Here is a 20,118-nt window from a genome sequence, read left to right as displayed (position 1 = left end):
CTCTGATACCATGTTGGAATTCATGGTGGATCAAAGCTAATCAACTCCAGTATAAAGATGGATTAGTAAAAGGTTAATGAAGGATCAACTCAAGATACACATCTATTCATATGATCTCACACACAAATGGAGAGGTTAAGTAAAACATACGTAGCCACTAAGCAAAATCTCCACATCATTGCTCATCACAAATTTATCTATCCTATTCACACTCCATCTAACCCACCCACCCAATCACTCTTGCACCTCACACTCTCTCAAACCATTCAAATTTGCTCACACATTTGTGCATGTATACATCATTCATACTTACCTATCCTATTCACACTTCATCTGACTCACCCAATCACTCTTGCACCTCTCACACACTCTCAAACCATTCAAATTTGCTCACACGTTTGTGCATGTGCCGTGCACACACACAACACACACACACACACACACACACACAAAATCAAACCTGCTCCTATTGAGCTTTTATGTTCAACACATTTCACACTTCTTATTATTCTCAAAGTGGAGATCATCGAAGGAAGTTAAAATACAATATGCACCCCCTTCAAAAACAACTTTCTTCGATAATTTCACCTTCAAGTATGGTAAGAGCAGAAGGCTTCAAGTAAGGAAGTAAATGAAAGTCTCTGTCACCTTTAAATTTGACCCACGCAACCCTGCCCTCCCCACCCCCCAAACAAAAATAAATAAAATTCAATTTTATCTAGTAGAGGAATGCTCATGTCACCTTATCATTTAAAAATTCCATATGTGATGTGAAAACCATCCCTAGTTCTTTTCTAAAATTTAATAACGAAACCCCTTTTTGAAAGTACAATTTGGTGGCCACTTCAGTTCGGAACCTAGGACCTCTCTGGGTTGTCACCTAGAGGACACCATAGTAGGGATACTACATGCCTCAAAACATTTGAAAGGCAATAGGGGAGTTTGCCAAAAGCACTGAGATTTGCTGGCAGCTCCTATACCACTTCACTTTGGACCCTATGACTTCTTGGGTTGTTACCTAGGGGACATCACGTCATCTGAAGAGACAGATCTGACCACTGCCATGGTTCCAATGACACCATAGACCCCCAGACCCACATTGACCAGCGAAAGGAGCTCATTACTAACATCGTAGCTATGGATGCATAATTTTGTTGACTAGATTTTCAAAGGTTCTTTTAATTCACCTTAATCACTCTGAACGCCTTATCAATTGACAATCATTTTCCATGCTTTTACAATACTTAAACTCTCTAAAATCTTTCAAGCCTACTTACTGGTGATTGATCACGATAGTTACTAGGTTGATTTTTGTTATTTGCCTTTCCTTGAGCTTACAAAATGGAGGAAATCTAGTGTAGCCTTGATATACTTTACACAACATCGGGCAGTGTAGCGCCCTTCCGCAAAATGTAGGAGGGGGTTGTGTGTCAAGATCCTTAAACCCAAGCAAACCTTGCTGCTCCTAAATTTCATTAGTTTGATTATAATCTTGGATGTACAAATATTACACTACTGTCTTTATTGTTGAATGGCAAACCCACTATCTAAGCCAAAGAAAACATCTCATGTGAAGTGAGGAGAGTCAAATCAGCAGCATTTCTTGTTCCAGTTACTGCTGAAAACTCGCTCCTACAACTTTTCCTCCCACCCTCATCACACTAGTACCAGATATCGTCCCGCCAGCATTTGACGCCGTTGGCGGCACCATTCCTCCAACTACACCTTGAGGAGGCTGAATTGTGGACATTGTGGTTGTTGCAAGCACTCCTGGTGTTGGCTGCAGGGGGTTGGAAAGTTGTGGCATCTGCACTTGGGGAAGGAAGTGTTGCTGCCCTGCAATGAAAGGAGGAGCTACACAGAGTTGCATTCCTTGGACCCCAGCTCCTGCACCATACAACAGCCACAGAAATAAGAGAGATGCTGGTAAAATTGAAGATGGATGGGTTACCAAGATTTACAACGCCAGTCCACTCGAATATTGCAAATAATTTCCAAGCAGGAGTATTTTTGAAGAAAGCCTACCACGATGTTTTGGCTGCGGTTGTTGAGAAGCTGCCTGGCCCGGCTGGGGTGGTGCCATTGGAGGCCCCTGCACAGTTACCATCTAAGTGGTGAAGTTGAATAGTACTCCTTAAATGCATCCAACAAATGAAACCAACAGAAAAAACCAGCCTCAATCCCCCAAACCAGAAGAACCCAGCCCCCACTCTCCAAACCCAAAAAAAACCTCTCTCTCTCTCTCTCTCTCTCTCTCTCTCTCTCTCTCTCTCTCTATTGAGGCAGCAGCCCGAGATGTGGGATACCGCAGAGACATCTATCACTGACTTCTTTGGCCCCCAGCAGAGAGCCCCAGCTACACTCAGCCTCCACAAGAATCGCGGACCAGGACAGAGCTACATATCCCCATCGAGTGAGCACCCTCCAGACCTGCGGCAGGCTGGCATCACGCACCTGGGGAGGGAGTTCTCCAAGAGAGCACAGTCCCTCCAGAGAGCCAGATGACCCAAATCCCGGCGATCCAGACCCTCCACACACCAGCTCGAGATCCAGGACTTGCTTCAGTGATATACAGAGGCAGCCCCACAGGTGGTGGATATTGAGGCTAGATACATAATGGATGTCAAGATAACATGAAAAAAGTAAAGGACTAGCTGCTGACAGGATAGACAGGGTCAATGTATTACATAGACCATGTGTGTACAATAAAGTAGGCAGCAGAAGAACCTCATGTGTCCGGACTCCGGGCTCATAATGTGTCGTTCTCCTCAACACATGTAACACCTTTTTGGTCTCCTAGACCCTTCAGGCTTTTGTATATTTATAAGCCCAAGGTCTCCTCTATGCTTTCCCTGAAAGCTTGGGACATGCATATATTTTTATGCATGCTTTTATGGCAAGTATAATCCTTTTTATCTAATTCTTTGAGTGCTCAACATCTCTCATCTATATATATATATATATATATATATATATATATATATATATATATATATATACCTAGATGAACATGCCCAAATTCACCTTTTAGTCACGCGCATGTTATATACTCATGGTAGTCAACCCACAAGACTCTATAACTATCAACTCCATTATACATAGTATGGACTAGATACTACGACATCCCCACTAATGTCATTAGTGCCCAATAGTGGGTGTACAACTCTGTATCAAGATATACTCTCACACACGCACTCCACACACACACATAAAAGAGCATATAGTCACACAAAGCCCTTCGTACTGAGCTTCTGTCAAACCTCCGGAGATGCAGGGCAGACTCAACCATAATGGCAAGCCTAGCACTAAGGGAAGTAGCAAATAGAAAGAATTAATACAGCAAATAAGTAGTTGATAGGGCAAATGCACCACTAAAGATAGAAAGAATTAGCACAATATCAATTGGCCGCAACTCGGACGAAAACTTCACAATGTGAAATCTGCATGTCCGTTAATACGGCTGAATTATATACCTAGATGAATCCAAGAACATGCCCAAATTCACCTTTTAGGAACGTGCATGTTATATACTCATGGTAGTCAACCCACAAGACTATATAACTATCAACTCCATTATGCATAGTATGGACTAGATACTACGACATCCCCAGTAACGTCATTAGTGCCCAATAGTGGGTGTAGAACTCTGTATCAAGATATGCTCTCACACACACACACAAGAGCATATATTCACACAAAGCCCTTCATACTAAGTTTCTGTCAAACCTCCGAAGATGTAGAGCAGACTCAGCCATAATGAAGCCTAGCACTAAGGGAAGTAGCAAATAGAAAGAATTAGTACGGCAAATAAGTAGTTGATAGGGCAAATGCACCGCTAAAGATAGAAAGAATTAGCACAATATCAATTGGCCGCAACTCGGACAAAAAACTTCACAATGTGAAATCTGCATGTCCACTAATACGGCTGAATTATATACCTAGATGAATCCAGGAACATGCCCAAATTCACCTTTTAGGAACATGCATGTTAAATACTCATGGTAGTCAACCCACAAGACTATATAACTATCAACTCCATTATGCATAGTATGGACTAGATACTACCACATCCCCACTAACATCATCAGTGCCCAATAGTGGGTGTAGAACTCTATATCAAGATATGCTCTCACACACACACACTCCACACACACACACACATAAGAGCATATATTCACACAAAGCCCTTTGTACTTACCTCCCTTTTTTCATCCTTATCCTATTTATTTTAGTCTTGGGCCCTTTATTTTTGGGAAATATAGGGCCAAATATGTGTGCACAGATCCCTAAGCTCTAATTTTGGAGTCCCTTTATTAATAAAACCTTATCTTTTTAGTCTTAGCATTACCCTTTGATCTAATGAACCTTAGCCCTTAGCCCTTCATATTAATTTAATTTGAGCACCATGTGTATATCACCAAGACTCCAGTTTAATTATTTTATGAACCCATTTATTTCTATCTTAATCCCCGATCTTTGGGACCTTAAATTTAACTTTTCTGTGACTTAAATTATTAATACCCTTCTGCACCTTAAACCTTAGTCTAAAATAATTTAATGTGCACATGTGCAGGGCCTATTTGTCTTAAAAGAAAATTCTACCAAGAGTTTTCCACATAGCTAAGGCTTAAAATTATTAAATCATGTATAAAAATACTATTCCTCGACTTTAGGACCTTTTCTACCTCTACATATTCGTGTTGTAAATTATGCTATCCCCTGACACATTCTCGTGTATAACCTTAAATTCTGAGGTTCTAAGACTCAATATCGCAATTTAAAGGTTACACATGCTTTTTAAATACTCAAAAGAACTTTGATTGAGGAATCAATCATTTCTAAGGTTTTATAATATCAAGAGTATTTTCTTTCTCCAAAATTTGTTACAACAATGGTACCTTGTAAGAGATATCTTACATCCTCCCACCTTTTTCAGAATCAAGATGTCCTCATCTCGGTATGTAGGGATACACTTTATCTCTTTCTTCTTCTCCCAAGTGGCATCTTCAATCAGATAGAACTTCCACTTGCTTAGGTACTCTCTCAAAACCCGGTTGCTGAGAGGCTTCTCTCGAACTTCTAAGATTGTCTCAAGTTCAAGCCTCAACTGTCCTTGGGCGGGTAAGGTAATCTGCTCGTCGTTGAGGACATGATCGAGATCAGGGATATATTTCTCAAGCTGACATGAATACATTGTGGACTTGAAGGTGAGGAGGTAGAAGAAGTTTCTAAGCTTGCTCTCCACATAGGGTCCACAATATCTCGGTGATAATTTCTTGTATTTTCCAAAGAAGATAGAACTTCGCTTGGGTCGAACCCTAAGGAAAACCATATCCCCTTCTTCAAATACACGATCAGATCTTCTTGGGTCAACATATTGCTTATGACCTAGGCAGCCTTAATATCCTTACGAACGAACTGCACCTGAAAATCCATCTCATCAAGCATCTGCTTAGACACTTCAACCTTAATCATAGGGTCGGACCAGTTTAGAGGCCTCTTGGGACTCATGCACAGGAGAGAGCAAGTTGTTTTACCTTCTCCCCCTCCCTAGAAGATTGGGCAATGGCACCCGATGCTGGTGGCGTTGGCTGAAGCTGGCGCAGGCAAGTTATGGAAGAAGAAGACATCGCCGCCATCCCCAATGCTCAGGAGAGTCTGCATCCAACTCTTTTTTTTCCGAGAAAAAGATCCTTCTATTAGTTAACAAAAAGCCAGCCTCGAAGGGCTAAATACAACCACGAAGGGCTAGATACAAACTCACCTCCATGTGCAGGGCAGGGATGAAAGAATCAAAAGCTGGAGAAAGATGCAGTTCTCCTCCGGCTCGCCGCTCTCTGAGGAGAAGGCTATCTCATACAGGGGGAAGGGGGAGGGAATAACCACACAGGTGGTCTGTAATGCCAAGTGGGATCACCACCTCTATCTGTGAGAAAAGGGTCAGGCCCTTCCCATCGCTTCCGCATGCGGTCAAAGCCACCCTGAAGCTTCCCCCACTGACCATGGAGGGTATGAATGATGTCGAGCCAAATGCTCCTGAAGGACTCCACAGGCGGAGTGTGGGTACCTTCAACGGCTTCTCTGCATCAAGCTCTCCAAATGTGCCATGTTGCAATGCTTCTACAAATCTCCCATCTTTGGCACTAACCCGGAGTCCAATGATTAGCAAATGGGGCCAACCGCCAAACTCATGTGTGCCAACAACCAAAGAAAGAGGGTGATCTTTTGAGGCCGAAAACTGTCCAAGAGCCGCCTCCAAAAATCTCAAAGAAACCGATGTGAGAGGCCCTATGATTGCCGATGTACTGTTGCTGTCTAGGTGCCCCAAACCTCGGGCATTTGGATCGTGCAGCCTAGCCGTGCGGTATATGCGAAGAACAGGGTACCTAGAGTCTCCTCTTTGTCTCGCAGGATCATGCCAAGTCTACTCCCCTAGATCCCACTGGAGGCACGTGAGGGGCCGGCTCTCCCAAATCCATATATGCCAAAGTCTCTCCCTAGCCACCTTGGCCAGAGGGGGATCAATGTGCCACTCATGTGCCTAAAATCCAATCACCCTCACCCTCTGTAAGGTGCATCCACTGAAGTCATCCAAAGGGGGCTCTGATCTCTCTAATCTGCCATGGGGTCCGATCAAAAAAGTGAGCAAAGCACAGCTCATATCCGCACCATGAACTGCCAAAAGAATATCATGTCTAGTAAACACGCCCAACCACTGCAAGGGGGTCGGGTCAGGGATAGGAGTCAGCCAAACCTGAGGAATAGCAGAGTCAATGTCAAAGCTGAGTCTGTCTCTACCCCGGATCCCAGCCATGCTGCTTTCCTGAGCCTTGGGGGGAAGTTGTCTGAATGCAAGCCAATCTCCAAGGGATCTAGCAAGTCGTGTGCTCAACACTTCCCGGGATACATGAGGCCGTGCCTCCAACATGTGGCCACTGGGTAAATGGATCAGGGGGTTCCAGATCAGGGGCTGTCGAAGATGCTCCTCCGAGGCTACCGGAACTGACTGCTAGAGGGCCAGCCTAAGGTGATCCCAAGCTCAAAGTAGGCTGGTGGTAAATCTGTCCTCAAAAGCTATGCTAAAATCGCGAATCTTTGTGAAGATCCATCTAGTGCTCTGTGGCCAAGGGCCCCCCAGGCTCGGAGTATGGGCTGAAATTCTAGCCACGAGGAAGTCCTTCCAAGGCTCACCACCTGGGAGAAGTCCTATAACAATCAACTTGCCCAACAAGGCACAGCTCAAAATGGCGGGGTCAATGATGCCTAGGCCCTCTCTTTGTCGCAGTTGAATGATCACTCTCCAAGCTACCTTGGCCCGGGCAAGCCTCCCATCGTTGCCGGCCCACAAAAAGTTGCAAATCAACTGTTGTACCTGACAAATGCAAGCTCGTGAGAAGGCCCAGCAAGAAGTAATATACCACATGGTAGGTAGCAAGGAGGACCTCGTTCGCTGCCACCACTCGGCTGGCTAAGGAAAGCCCCGCAGAACTGGGTTGCAAGAAACGTCAACCCGTGGGCGGGGAAACGTGGCATGTGTGGACGTTTCCCACTGGAGAAACGTGACGTATAGTCACACCCAAGCTGGGCAACGTTTTTTTAACGACGCTAGGTCCCGTTTTTAATAAACGACACTGGACAGTGTAAATTTTATTAGAAATAGAAAAAGACGAGTTTGAAGATAACGATTCTGCAAATCAGCGCGGCGCGCCCTCCGCCTTCTGCACAGTCATCCACACCACACAGAGACTCACTCCCCTGCATACACCTCTCAGCCTTTGTGCACATCAGTTTTCTTCATGCGGGAAGAGGGAGCAAATAACCAGCCCACTTGCTTTTGCTTTAACTGTGTCCCTCGGTCTGTGATTTTTGAGCCTTGTACTTGCCCTCTTAATCTCATAAACTCTCTCACACTAGCCCATGCTATCAGAGAACGAGCTCTTAGGTGCAAATGTATTCACTTTGTGTTGACTCCTGAGTGGCTTTGCTCAAAGACTCTTCAATCAGAGCAAAACCGCCCACCTCAAGCAAAAAAAGGCCCAGTATTTAGATAAATTCCATCATGTTTCCTTGTTACTGCAATTCGCGCATTTGGTAGTGGGGGCAGTAAGAAATGGAGGTGCTCTTTCTGCAACTTGGAGTTCTCAAGCTCATATTCTCGAGTCTAGGGCCACTTGCTTGGTGTCAAGAACCAAGGTGTTCAACTTTGCTGCAAAGTGAATCTAGAAGACAAAGACAACATGATGCGCAAAGACAATGAGAGTACCAATAAGAAGCGGAAGACCAATGATGCCCAAAAGCAGGAGGCTCAACCCTCAGTGGCAGGTATGTTCAAGAATGCAAGCAAGGATGAGGTCGATGATGCAGTCTGTAGATTTTTTTATGCATGTGGTGTGGCCTTCTCATTGGCTCGCTCCCCTTATTTTCATGCTATGGTAGCAGCAATCGCCTCTTTTTGCAAGGGATACAAACCGCCCAACTATGAGAAGTTACGAACCATGCTTCTTGATAGGGAGAGAGACAGAATATGTAGTCGTCTCTCTGTGATTGAGTCAACATGGTCTCACTATGGATGCTCCATAGTGTCTGATGGCTGGACAGATACCGGGAAGAGACCGTTGATTAATTTCATGGTCTCAAGTCCTCGAGGTGTGGTCTTCAAGAAGACAAAAGACACTAGTGGCAGCCAGAAGACGGGGGAATTTATTGCAGAGGCTATCAAGGAGATAATCAGGGAAGTTGGAGTTCATAATGTGGTCCAGGTATGCACGGACAATGCAGCAACTCATAGTACTACTCCTAGACTTTGAGAAAGCTTATGATATGGTTGATTGGAGCTTTCTAGAGGGCACGATGCACCAGATGGGGTTCCCAGTGGTCCGTAGTGTTTCAGGATTTTACTCAACCTCTCACAGTCAAGTTCTCATTCAGGGAGCCCGAGGCAATACATTTCCCCTTTCCCTCTCGATCTGGCAAGGTTGTTCACTGGCACCTTACCTTTTCCTGTCACAAATCCCTATATTCTAGGGACATGCGGATGCGTGTCAGGCCTAGAAACATGCGGATGCATGTATGTATTATACCTGGGCATGTGTATGGATCATATGAGTGGATGCATATGAGTCCAAGGACATGGCAGGACATTTGTGGACTTTCGGGCGGTGCCCGTGTGGATTCCGGCCATGCACACATGGTGTGTTATGATGGCAGGCGGAATATTTTCAAGTACAAGAATGATGATAGGTGGTTCTCCAAGTTTACATGTGCACAATGCATAAATGATGCATGCCATAACTTTATTTTACTTTGTGTGACATTGTCTTGCTGCCTGGACAATGCTTGTTATTTTGGCTTGTGAAGTCCGAGGGACCGGGGACGCCCGGGCACCTTGTGGACACGTGTGTGCACTCCTGCTTGGGCCTAAAACTGTGGGCTTATGGGTTTTGCAGGTGGTAAGTGCGTCCACACTCAATTTACAGCTTATTTCATTTACTACTAAAGTTTATTGGCTTGCAGGTCCACACTCATTAATAAGTGGCCGGACAACTTATAATGCGTTCGCATTTGGTTGGACCAAAATTAATGAAGTCCGGACAGCTTATGGCCATTTCCCATTTGGTTGGACCTAAACTTATACAAACAGGACAAATGGAGCACTATGGGCTGGACACCTACCTGGACACCTTATGGGGACACTTGTCAGCCTGTATGTGAACCCACCAAGCCCCATAGGTGGCACTGGAGAAAGGCGCCTCCTTCAAGAGGCCATTTGGGCTGTTTTATTCATGATTCAACACATTGGAGAGCTGATTGAAGCTTTGGGAGTTGCTACAGGGCTGGTTGCTTGCTTCCCGGACTCACACAAGCTTGGATAATGATCCCCACACTCTTCTAAAGGGCTGGTTGGTAAATTTCAGACCTGTATTTTCTGGTTATTGCGAGTTTTGGGCTGGTTACAGGTGTCCAAAGTCAACTTGGACAATACAGGACAGCTCTAGGGACCTCCACAGGGCTGTAGGACCCTTTACAGGTGGATTTCTCGCGATGGAAAGTTGCTGTTTTGGACTGGTTATTGCATAAAACAGGCCGGACAGCAATGGAATATGTGAGCATGGATGTGTCTCAAGGATTCCTGGTGTAACAGGTGTTTAGGGCAAGCATTGGGAACACTTGCTCGCGGAGAACACAGGTTTCTGGATCAGTTTCTCGCGTGGAAACAGGGCCTAAAGATCCATTTACATCCTGTGCAGGGCGGAGTACCTGTGAGGATTGTGATACTCTTGTGCAGGGCGGATGTACCTGTGAAGAGGCTTGTGCAGGGCGGATGTACCTGTGTGTAGGGCGGATGTACCTACAGATTCTCTTGTTTGAGATGTATTCATACATGATGTATTTGGAAGAATCAGGTGCAGGCTGGTGGTGAATCCCCAGGCACCCATAATCTTGTACTTTGCAGACTCTTTTGGTAATATAACCTAAAGGGGGGGGTCAGCCTATCATCGGCCCCTTTATGTGGTGTACTGTCATTTTCAGCTTTGTGGTTGTAATGCTCAATTGTTAAGTGCTCAGAATCTTGTTCACATTTATACGATTCCAATACACGCGTCCGCCTCCCGTTACATTGGTATCAGAGCTCAGTTTTTTCCCCTTATTGGAAAACGGTCTGAGGCTTGGAATCATAAGTGGTGACCTGATTTGAGTGTCATGGACAGCCACATTTCTGACAGTGTGGAGAACACACAGGACCGTGAATTTCATGGTACAAGGGATGCAAGAGATGCTGCAGGCAATGATGTTTATGGAGATGCAGGTACTCATGACACTATGCATTCTGATTTGGAATCTTTGAGGCGTCAAGTGCGACGCTATAGGGCTGAAACCGAAGAGCTTAGGTCATTGAAAAATGACCCGGATGTACAAAGGGTGTTGGCTGCGAAGGCAAAGGCTTCGGTCCATGAAGTCACTTTTGAAGCAATTGCAAAGGAAATGGATGTTGAGAAACCCCGAGAGCTTGCACTTGCATACCTAATGGTTAAGGGTGATGTATACACTGAAGCAGATGGTAGTTTGGCTTTCAAGAAGCCACCCCTCATGGCTGCCCATGGTGATGCACATGATGCACAACAAGCAGAAAGAGCACAGCAAGTGCCAAATGCTGAAAGGACAAGAGTCCCTGGTGCTAGGCTTGATGCAGGTCAAGAAAAGAGTAAGGATGAGGGATCCTCTACTCATTCCCGCTTTGCTCCAAGAAGACATGTCCGTTCTCGTGTTGAGCTTTCCACTCATTTGGAGAGTGTGGCTCAAGAGAGAACGAAGAGGGATCGTGAATCTTCATCGCGGCATCATCATCATGCAGATGAACAGGATGTACATAGGGATGGTTATAGAAGGAAGAAGCCTCGAGAGTTCAAGTCCGGTGACAAGGATGTAAAGTTTGAAAACTTTCAGGGACGGATGGACTCTACCAAAGCACTTGCTTTCATTAGACAGTTTGAGATAGCTTTTTGCAATGAAGACTTTTCGGAAAAGTCTATGCTCAGGCATGTGGGAATGCATCTCAAGGATACGGCAAGTGATTGGTGGCTTGCAAAAATACTTGATGGAAGTGCTGCCCCAACTTGGTCTTCTTTCAAAATTCAGTTTTATGATCAATTCTTACCACCAAACTTTGCAAAGGATGTACGCAAGGAGTGGGACTGGCTGTCCCAAGATGAGGGAGAGTCCGTTGCTTCATACATAGCAAAGTTTTGGAAAGTCCTTCTCAAGGTTACTCCCTTCATGAAGATTGGAGAGGACGAGAAGAAGAGAAAGTTTGAATCGGGGCTCCATCACATCATTCAACAAAGCTTGGGAGTGTACCCAAATAAGACCATACAAGAGCTTATACACTCAGCCATGATTGCGGAGAACTTGCACATAAAAGCACCCACAAATAAGCCATTTGCAGGTCAAAACAAGAGCAAATTCAGGGCTGGTTATGACCAGAAAAAGGGTGGACAGCCACCTAAGAATGCTCCCAAAGATGGCCGAGATGCAAAGGATGACTCCGAAAAGAAGCCGGGGGGTAAACGCCACAATTTTGGGCTCTCAAAACAGCAATTGGAAGAGTACAGGAAGGCTGGAAAATGCTTTAAGTGTGGCAGTAAAGATCATATATATCCTAAATGCCCACAGAATCCTAAGAATGCTGAGCCTAATGTGCAAAAGCCTCTTGTGAATGTTGTACCCGATGTGCAGGGTAATACAGGGCATGAGCCCAAGAGTAGAGTCATATGCAAGGCTTGGGGCAAATTGAAGGATCAGCCCGCTTTGTTTCTTTTTGATGATGCTTCCACAGATAACTTTATATCCGTACAAATGGCTGCCGCCATAGGTCTCAATGTGGAAGACATGGGAATGCAAATGAATGCAGATGCCGCCTTTGAGGGCAAACAGGTTGATGTAACTCCGGTCATTGGTAAGCTCCGTGTACATATACAAGACTACCTCGACTATGAGAGCTTTTTAGTGGCTCCTCTTACAGGTTGTGATGTTTTGTTGGGGATGCCCTGGCATCACCGTTTAGAGCCTGTTAAGGCCTACAAAGAGAAGAAAATCAGCTTTGTACATAGAGGCCGTGAGCACTCTATAGATGCTGGTACTACTGGAAGTACCATACCTCTTGTAAGCCATGTACAAATTAATAAGGCAATAAAGAAATCAGCTTGTTCTTACTTGGTTTTTGTACGTGATACCATTGAACATTCTAGTGTTGATGTTAGTGCATTAGATCAAGACAAGCTTAACTTTTTGAATGAGTTCAAAGATTGTTTTGCGAATGCTTTGCCAGCAAGGTTGCCACCAGAGAGGCCAGAAGATCATTGCATAGATCTAATTCCCGGTAGCTCTCCACCTAATAGGCCACCATACAGGGTGAGTGCTAGTCAACAAGAAGAGATTATGGCACAGGTGAATGAACTTTTGGAAAAGGGTTTGATTCGGCCTAGTTCCTCGCCATATTGCTCGCCGGTACTTCTTGTTCAAAAGAAGGATGGTACTTACAGGATGTGTGTTGATTACCGTGCCCTCAATAAGATAACCATCAAGAATCGGTTTCCCATTCCGCACATTGATGACATCTTGGACAAGCTTGAAGGTTCGGCATGTTTCAGCCGAATAGACCTCAAGAGTGGGTATCATCAAGTGAGAGTGGCACCTCAAGATGTACACAAGACTGCATTCAGGACAGCCTTTGGTCTTTATGAGTTTTTGGTGGTGCCTTTTGGCCTTACAAATGCACCCGCTACCTTTAACAGGATGATGGACAGGGTGTTCAGAAAGCATAGAAAGTTCACAGGTATATTCTTTGATGACATTATTGTATTCTCAAAGAATGAAGCCCAACATCGTGAGCACCTGGCTATTGTGTTTAAAGAGCTTAAGGAAAATCAGCTCTACATAAATGCAAAAAAGAGTGAATTCTTCCTCCCAGAAATTCACTATCTTGGTCACATTGTATCAAAGGATGGTGTGCGCATGGATCCCGCAAAGATACAAACCATGCAAGAATGGCCAGAGCTGAAATCAGTCCATGAAGTGAGGAGCTTCCTTGGTTTATGTGCTTACTACAGGAGGTTCGTCAAGCATTTTGCTTTCATTGCCGCTCCGTTACATGACTTAACGAAGAAGAAAGCAATCTTTAAATGGACACAAGAAGAGAGAGATGCCTTTCAAAAGTTAAAGAGTGCAATCATCTCGGGACCGGTACTCATTATTCCGGATTTGCACAAACCTTTTGTTGTGGAATGTGATGCAAGTGGGGACTGCATAGGGGCTGTTTTGAACCAAGAAGGACATGCCATTGCCTATGAGAGCAGACGCTTGCAACATGCAGAGCTTCACTTACAGGTTTATGAGAAGGAGTTGTTGGCTGTAATTCATGCCCTTACTATTTGGAAACACTATCTTTTAGGGGCTGATTTCATGGTCAAAACTGATCATCAAAGTTTGAGATACTTTTTGACTCAGAGTAAGCTCTCGGAGAAGCATATGAGATGGGCAAATTTCCTCTCAATATTTCATTTTCAGATTTTACACACTCCAGGGAAAAGGAATGTGGTGGCAGATGCCTTATCTAGACGACCACAGGTTCATGCTATTACAGTTGCATACCATGAGGACTTATCGGATATGCGTAATACTTATCATATGGATGAGGATTTTGCACATGTATGGGCTGATTTGCAAGAGGGTATTGCTGTCCCATCTTATGTCATAAGAGATGGATATCTCATGATGCAAAATCGTATGTGTGTGGTAAAGAACCTTCGCCATAAGGTTATGGATGAGTGCCATGCTCCTCCATATGCAGGTCATAGAGGCATTTTGGCCACGGCACAAGCTTTGGAGAGGTATTTCTTTTGGCCACATATTCGCAAGGATATTGAAGCATATGTACGTGAATGTATGGTATGTCAAAAGGTCAAATTTGACAGACATAAAGCACCTGGATTGCTTCAGCCTTTGCCTATACCAAATGAACCATGGGAAAGCATTGCTATGGATTTCATTATGGATTTGCCAAGGACGCCACAGGGAAATGATGCTATTTGGACCATTATTGACAGATTTAGCAAGCAGGCACATTTCATTCCCGTGCGCAAGACAATAAAGCCAGATCATATGGCTAGGATGTTTTTGGCACAGATATTCAAACACCATGGCATGCCTAAATCTATTGTGGGGGATAGAGATCCTAGAACCACAAGTTTATTTTGGCGCGCATTGTTTGACAATATGGGTACAAAGCTGAACTTCTCATCAGCTTACCATCCACAGACAGATGGGCAAAGTGAAATAGCAAATTCAGCCGTCCTCGACTTGCTGAAATCTTATGTATCCGACCGCAAATCGGATTGGGAGAAGTATTTGCCACTTGTGGAGTTTGCCTACAACAATACGGTACATACTTCTACGGGCAAGGCACCCTTTGAGATTATCTATGGCAAGGTGGTACTACCACCCATCCTTCGTACAAAGGATGAGATTTTTGCAGCAGATGAGTACGTCGGAGACTTGGATACTGCATTTGCACAGGTACGGACAGCCATAGAGAGGTCTCAAACCAAGAATAAAAAGGCAGCTGATAAGCATAGAAGGGATGTACAATTCAAACAAGGTGATTGGGTCTTGCTGAAATTTGAAAAGGCACGCCTTCGGAAGAGGCCAGGAAAAGAGGGAAAGTATCCTAAACTTTCCAACAGGTACTATGGACCTTTTCAGATCTTGGAGAAGATCAATGATGTTGCATTTCGGCTTGTACTCCCAGATCATTGGAACATGCATAATGCTTTTCATGTGAGCCTATTGAGGCCTTATGTGGGACCGACACCGTTTGAGCCGGTTTTGGAAGACCCACCCGAGGTGGATGAGCTGGAAGAAATTCTTCAACCTGAACAGATTGTTTTTCACAAGGAACGAAAGCTTGCGGGAGGCAAACTTGTTCGTAGGTACCTTGTGAAGTTCAAGAATTATTCAGCTTTGGATGCGAAATGGATGGATGAGGCCTACTTCGAGGATTACCCAGATCTTTTGAAGGCCTATCTGGAGGCTTTTCAGTTGCGGTCAACTGATTAGAAGCCGGGGGGATGTCACAAATCCCTATATTCTAGGGACATGCGGATGCGTGTCAGGCCTAGAAACATGCGGATGCATGTATGTATTATACCTGGGCATGTGTATGGATCATATGAGTGGATGCATATGAGTCCAAGGACATGGCAGGACATTTGTGGACTTTCGGGCGGTGCCCGTGTGGATTCCGGCCATGCACACATGGTGTGTTATGATGGCAGGCGGAATATTTTCAAGTACAAGAATGATGATAGGTGGTTCTCCAAGTTTACATGTGCACAATGCATAAATGATGCATGCCATAACTTTATTTTACTTTGTGTGACATTGTCTTGCTGCCTGGACAATGCTTGTTATTTTGGCTTGTGAAGTCCGAGGGACCGGGGACGCCCGGGCACCTTGTGGACACGTGTGTGCACTCCTGCTTGGGCCTAAAACTGTGGGCTTATGGGTTTTGCAGGTGGTAAGTGCGTCCACACTCAATTTACAGCTTATTTCATTTACTACTAAAGTTTATTGGCTTGCAGGTCCACACTCATTAATAAGTGGCCGGACAACTTATAATGCGTTCGCATTTGGTTGGACCAAAATTAATGAAGTCCGGACAGCTTATGGCCATTTCCCATTTGGTTGGACCTAAACTTATACAAACAGGACAAATGGAGCACTATGGGCTGGACACCTACCTGGACACCTTATGGGGACACTTGTCAGCCTGTATGTGAACCCACCAAGCCCCATAGGTGGCACTGGAGAAAGGCGCCTCCTTCAAGAGGCCATTTGGGCTGTTTTATTCATGATTCAACACATTGGAGAGCTGATTGAAGCTTTGGGAGTTGCTACAGGGCTGGTTGCTTGCTTCCCGGACTCACACAAGCTTGGATAATGATCCCCACACTCTTCTAAAGGGCTGGTTGGTAAATTTCAGACCTGTATTTTCTGGTTATTGCGAGTTTTGGGCTGGTTACAGGTGTCCAAAGTCAACTTGGACAATACAGGACAGCTCTAGGGACCTCCACAGGGCTGTAGGACCCTTTACAGGTGGATTTCTCGCGATGGAAAGTTGCTGTTTTGGACTGGTTATTGCATAAAACAGGCCGGACAGCAATGGAATATGTGAGCATGGATGTGTCTCAAGGATTCCTGGTGTAACAGGTGTTTAGGGCAAGCATTGGGAACACTTGCTCGCGGAGAACACAGGTTTCTGGATCAGTTTCTCGCGTGGAAACAGGGCCTAAAGATCCATTTACATCCTGTGCAGGGCGGAGTACCTGTGAGGATTGTGATACTCTTGTGCAGGGCGGATGTACCTGTGAAGAGGCTTGTGCAGGGCGGATGTACCTGTGTGTAGGGCGGATGTACCTACAGATTCTCTTGTTTGAGATGTATTCATACATGATGTATTTGGAAGAATCAGGTGCAGGCTGGTGGTGAATCCCCAGGCACCCATAATCTTGTACTTTGCAGACTCTTTTGGTAATATAACCTAAAGGGGGGGGGTCAGCCTATCATCGGCCCCTTTATGTGGTGTACTGTCATTTTCAGCTTTGTGGTTGTAATGCTCAATTGTTAAGTGCTCAGAATCTTGTTCACATTTATACGATTCCAATACACGCGTCCGCCTCCCGTTACATTTCCTATTCGTCACCGAGACCATGGGCGGTTTCCTCTCAGCTCACGAGACGGGGCTCTAGGGATTGTGTCTCCCCCTCCGTAATCAAGAGGAGCTGTTGGACCCAGAGTTTGCAGATAACACAACAGCATACCTATACAGAGATGTAGGGAATCTCCAGAGATTCGCTGAGGCGATCGAGATCTTTTGTCGTGCATCAGGAGCGCAGATCAACTCGCACGAGTCATGTGGTTTCTAGGTAGGCTATGCACCCGCCCCAACTTGGCGCCCAGTTGAGGCTTTCCAGTGGACCCCGAGGGGCACTCCGATCCGCTATCTAGGATGCCAGGTGGACATCGATATCTCTCCGGAGCAACAACTCGCCCCTCTTCTTTTGAGCATTCGGAAGAAGCTTTTGTAATGGAGTTCTGCAAGGGTCTCCTTGGTTGGTCGAGTGGTGGTGGTGAACTAGGTCCTTCTTGCCACCATGTGGTACATTACTTCTTGTTGGGCCTTCTCCCGAGCATGCATTGGTTAGATTTACCGATTGATCTAGAACTTCTTGTGGGCTGGCATTGATGGGAGGCCTACCCAGGCCAAGGTGGCCTGGACAGTGATCATTCAGCCACGACGTAGAGGGGGCCTAGGCATGATTGACCCTGCCATTCAAAGCCGCGCCCTACTGGGCAAGCTGATTGTTAGAGGACTCCTTCCCGATGGTTAGCCTTGGAAGGACTTCCTCTTGGCTCGGATTTCAGCCCATACCCCAAGCCTAGGGGCCCCTGGCCACAAAGTACCAGATGGATCTTCACAGAGATGCGGGCCCGCGGATTTAGCCCAGCTTTTGAAGACAGATTTGCAGCAAGCTTACTCCGAGCTTGGGATCACCTCAAGCCAGCCCTTAGGAAGCTAGCCCCAGTAGCCTCAAAGGAGCGTCTTCGTCAGCCCCTGATCCGTTTACCCAGTAGCCATATGTTGGGGGCCCGACCTGTGACTTGGTTGAACACAATGCTTATCAATACACTTAAATACACCAAGACTTAGTGGACTACATGCTCAATACAAGAAATAATTTGCTGAATTGACAAGAGACGCACAGTGAGCCGGAACGGCCGGCCGCTCCCTCAAATAAAGTATATTGATCTTAGGAGAATCAAGTACATAGTATCATGGGCATTTCTGACCAGATTTCCATACCAATGCATATGAACACAGTATTGCAAACAATGTAGTTGTCGGTGTAGACTTGCAACTCACACTACCCTCTCAAGTGCCCATGTTTCCCTACCATCTGCTCTCTATTGTTCCACCAACACATGGTAGCAACAATCTGCAAGAGAGCACGTAGGACAAGAGAACACTACACAGGGTATGTGAACATGGAGCCCAGTTCCTCCCTCCTGCTACTTGCTTCCATATTTAAGCATCAAAGATTACTAAATTGCAAGTAGAGTTGATGACAACGGAAGTCTTCGCAATGGAAGCATTTGGTGTGTTGAAATCTTCATTTTGTCGAGATCATTCACGACAAAAGTCTTCAAGAGGATGAAGGGCACCCTGGGAAAGCTTCCCCTATGGTTCAACTTGAGAAAGGAGGACTAAAATTAGGGTTTTTAGTAATAAAAAGACCAAAAATTACAACAAAAATAAGAGCTGTTTTGTTGAATTTCAGTCATTGGGAGTGTGCGGAAGAGTGTACACCACCTAGAAACACTCTTGGAAGCTTGGAAAACACACTAGCAAAGCTTGGATATGGAGTTGGAAATGAGAACGTGCAGACAATACAGCGAAAGCGGCCTCGTAGAGAGAGAGTGAAGAGAGAGATGGTGAGTTTTCCACTCTAGGTGTCAGGTAGAGAGGACAAGTGCCTTGTGATGCAAGCTAGAGCGGACAGCTGGTTGCTCCCTTTGTACGAAGGAAATAAGGTGTGGGTGGTGGGCATTGGGTTTTGTCCACCTCAGGACATTAGTGTGTGCGAACACAACTTATAAGTGAGTTTTGGTTGCCCAAAACTTAATGAAGTGTGTACACACTTATAAATTAGTGCTAATTCCTAAAGCTAGGTTTATGACCAATACTTACCACCTGTCACATGCCACATAACCATGTCAACAGACAGTTACACGCACGGTTCACGGGCGAGCGTCCCCTTACTTGAAACTACACATTGGTCAGGCAAGCATGAAAATAGCATGCAATTTCAATTGCAAGCAAGCACATAAAGATGCTATGTAATGCAGCATTGGTATGGATAATCCCCGTTCATGAAACTATACCAAAATAGACGTGCTCTAGGCAAATACACGAGGTACCACACCCAATGGAACACCAATCCTCCAGGCATTTCCGGGCATGTACACACAGGCACAAGTCCCAGCGGAAAGCCAAATCACAGTATTGTCAAAGTCATGCGGCAGTAGCACACACCACCCTAGGGCACTGAGCAACGTCGGCGGCTGGGCTCTCATCTCCTTGCCGTTGCTCCCCCCCAAAAACCCAGCCAGAGAAGATATCTATGACAAAGTGTCACCACACCCTATATATGGCTCTTCGACTTTCCATGCTCTTGTATATGGGATAATCCACCACAACTTCTAGTCATGCGATAACCCGAGAGTAGCTACGAGAATTTCCACCTCCAACACCCTCCTTCAATTCGAGCACCTCGATCAAACAGAGGTTAGGACTGCCCAGGACCACGCAAGCCGAGCTCCATAGTTGCCAGGTACGAAAAGTTCGATTCGGTACAGTACATTCAAATACAGTCTCGGAACACACTGCTAAATTTTAAAAATAAAAATACGGTGGAGGTACGGTCCATTAAAAAATACTTTAAAATATAAATATAGATGCAAAACTTAGAGAAGTTACAACTTACAACTTACAACTTATAACTT

General features: G+C 45.2%; 1 protein-coding gene across 4 annotated transcripts in view; it reads right to left on the bottom strand.

Annotated features, from left to right (window-relative positions):
* Positions 1–1,293: 1,293 nt before the first annotated feature.
* LOC147640361 (uncharacterized) overlaps positions 1,294–20,118 on the bottom strand; it is a 106,185-nt gene continuing 87,360 nt past the window's right edge. For all 4 annotated transcript variants that reach the window (XM_086779711.1, XM_086779718.1, XM_086779727.1 and 1 more), the window contains 2 exons: positions 2,026–2,092; positions 1,294–1,887 (listed from right to left, as the gene is read on the bottom strand). In XM_086779711.1, the coding sequence (XP_086635837.1) occupies positions 1,613–1,887; positions 2,026–2,092 (342 nt within the window). In that variant the 3' untranslated portion in view covers positions 1,294–1,612. The remainder of the gene's footprint in view (positions 1,888–2,025; positions 2,093–20,118) is intronic.

This window comes from Cibotium barometz, chromosome 3 (assembly GCF_041138505.1).
Source record: "Cibotium barometz isolate CiBa-2024 chromosome 3, ASM4113850v1, whole genome shotgun sequence".
NCBI classification, from domain to species: domain Eukaryota; kingdom Viridiplantae; phylum Streptophyta; class Polypodiopsida; order Cyatheales; family Cibotiaceae; genus Cibotium; species Cibotium barometz.
The sequence above is the reverse complement of the archived record's forward strand: the minus strand, read 5'-3'. Positions and strand labels throughout refer to the sequence as shown.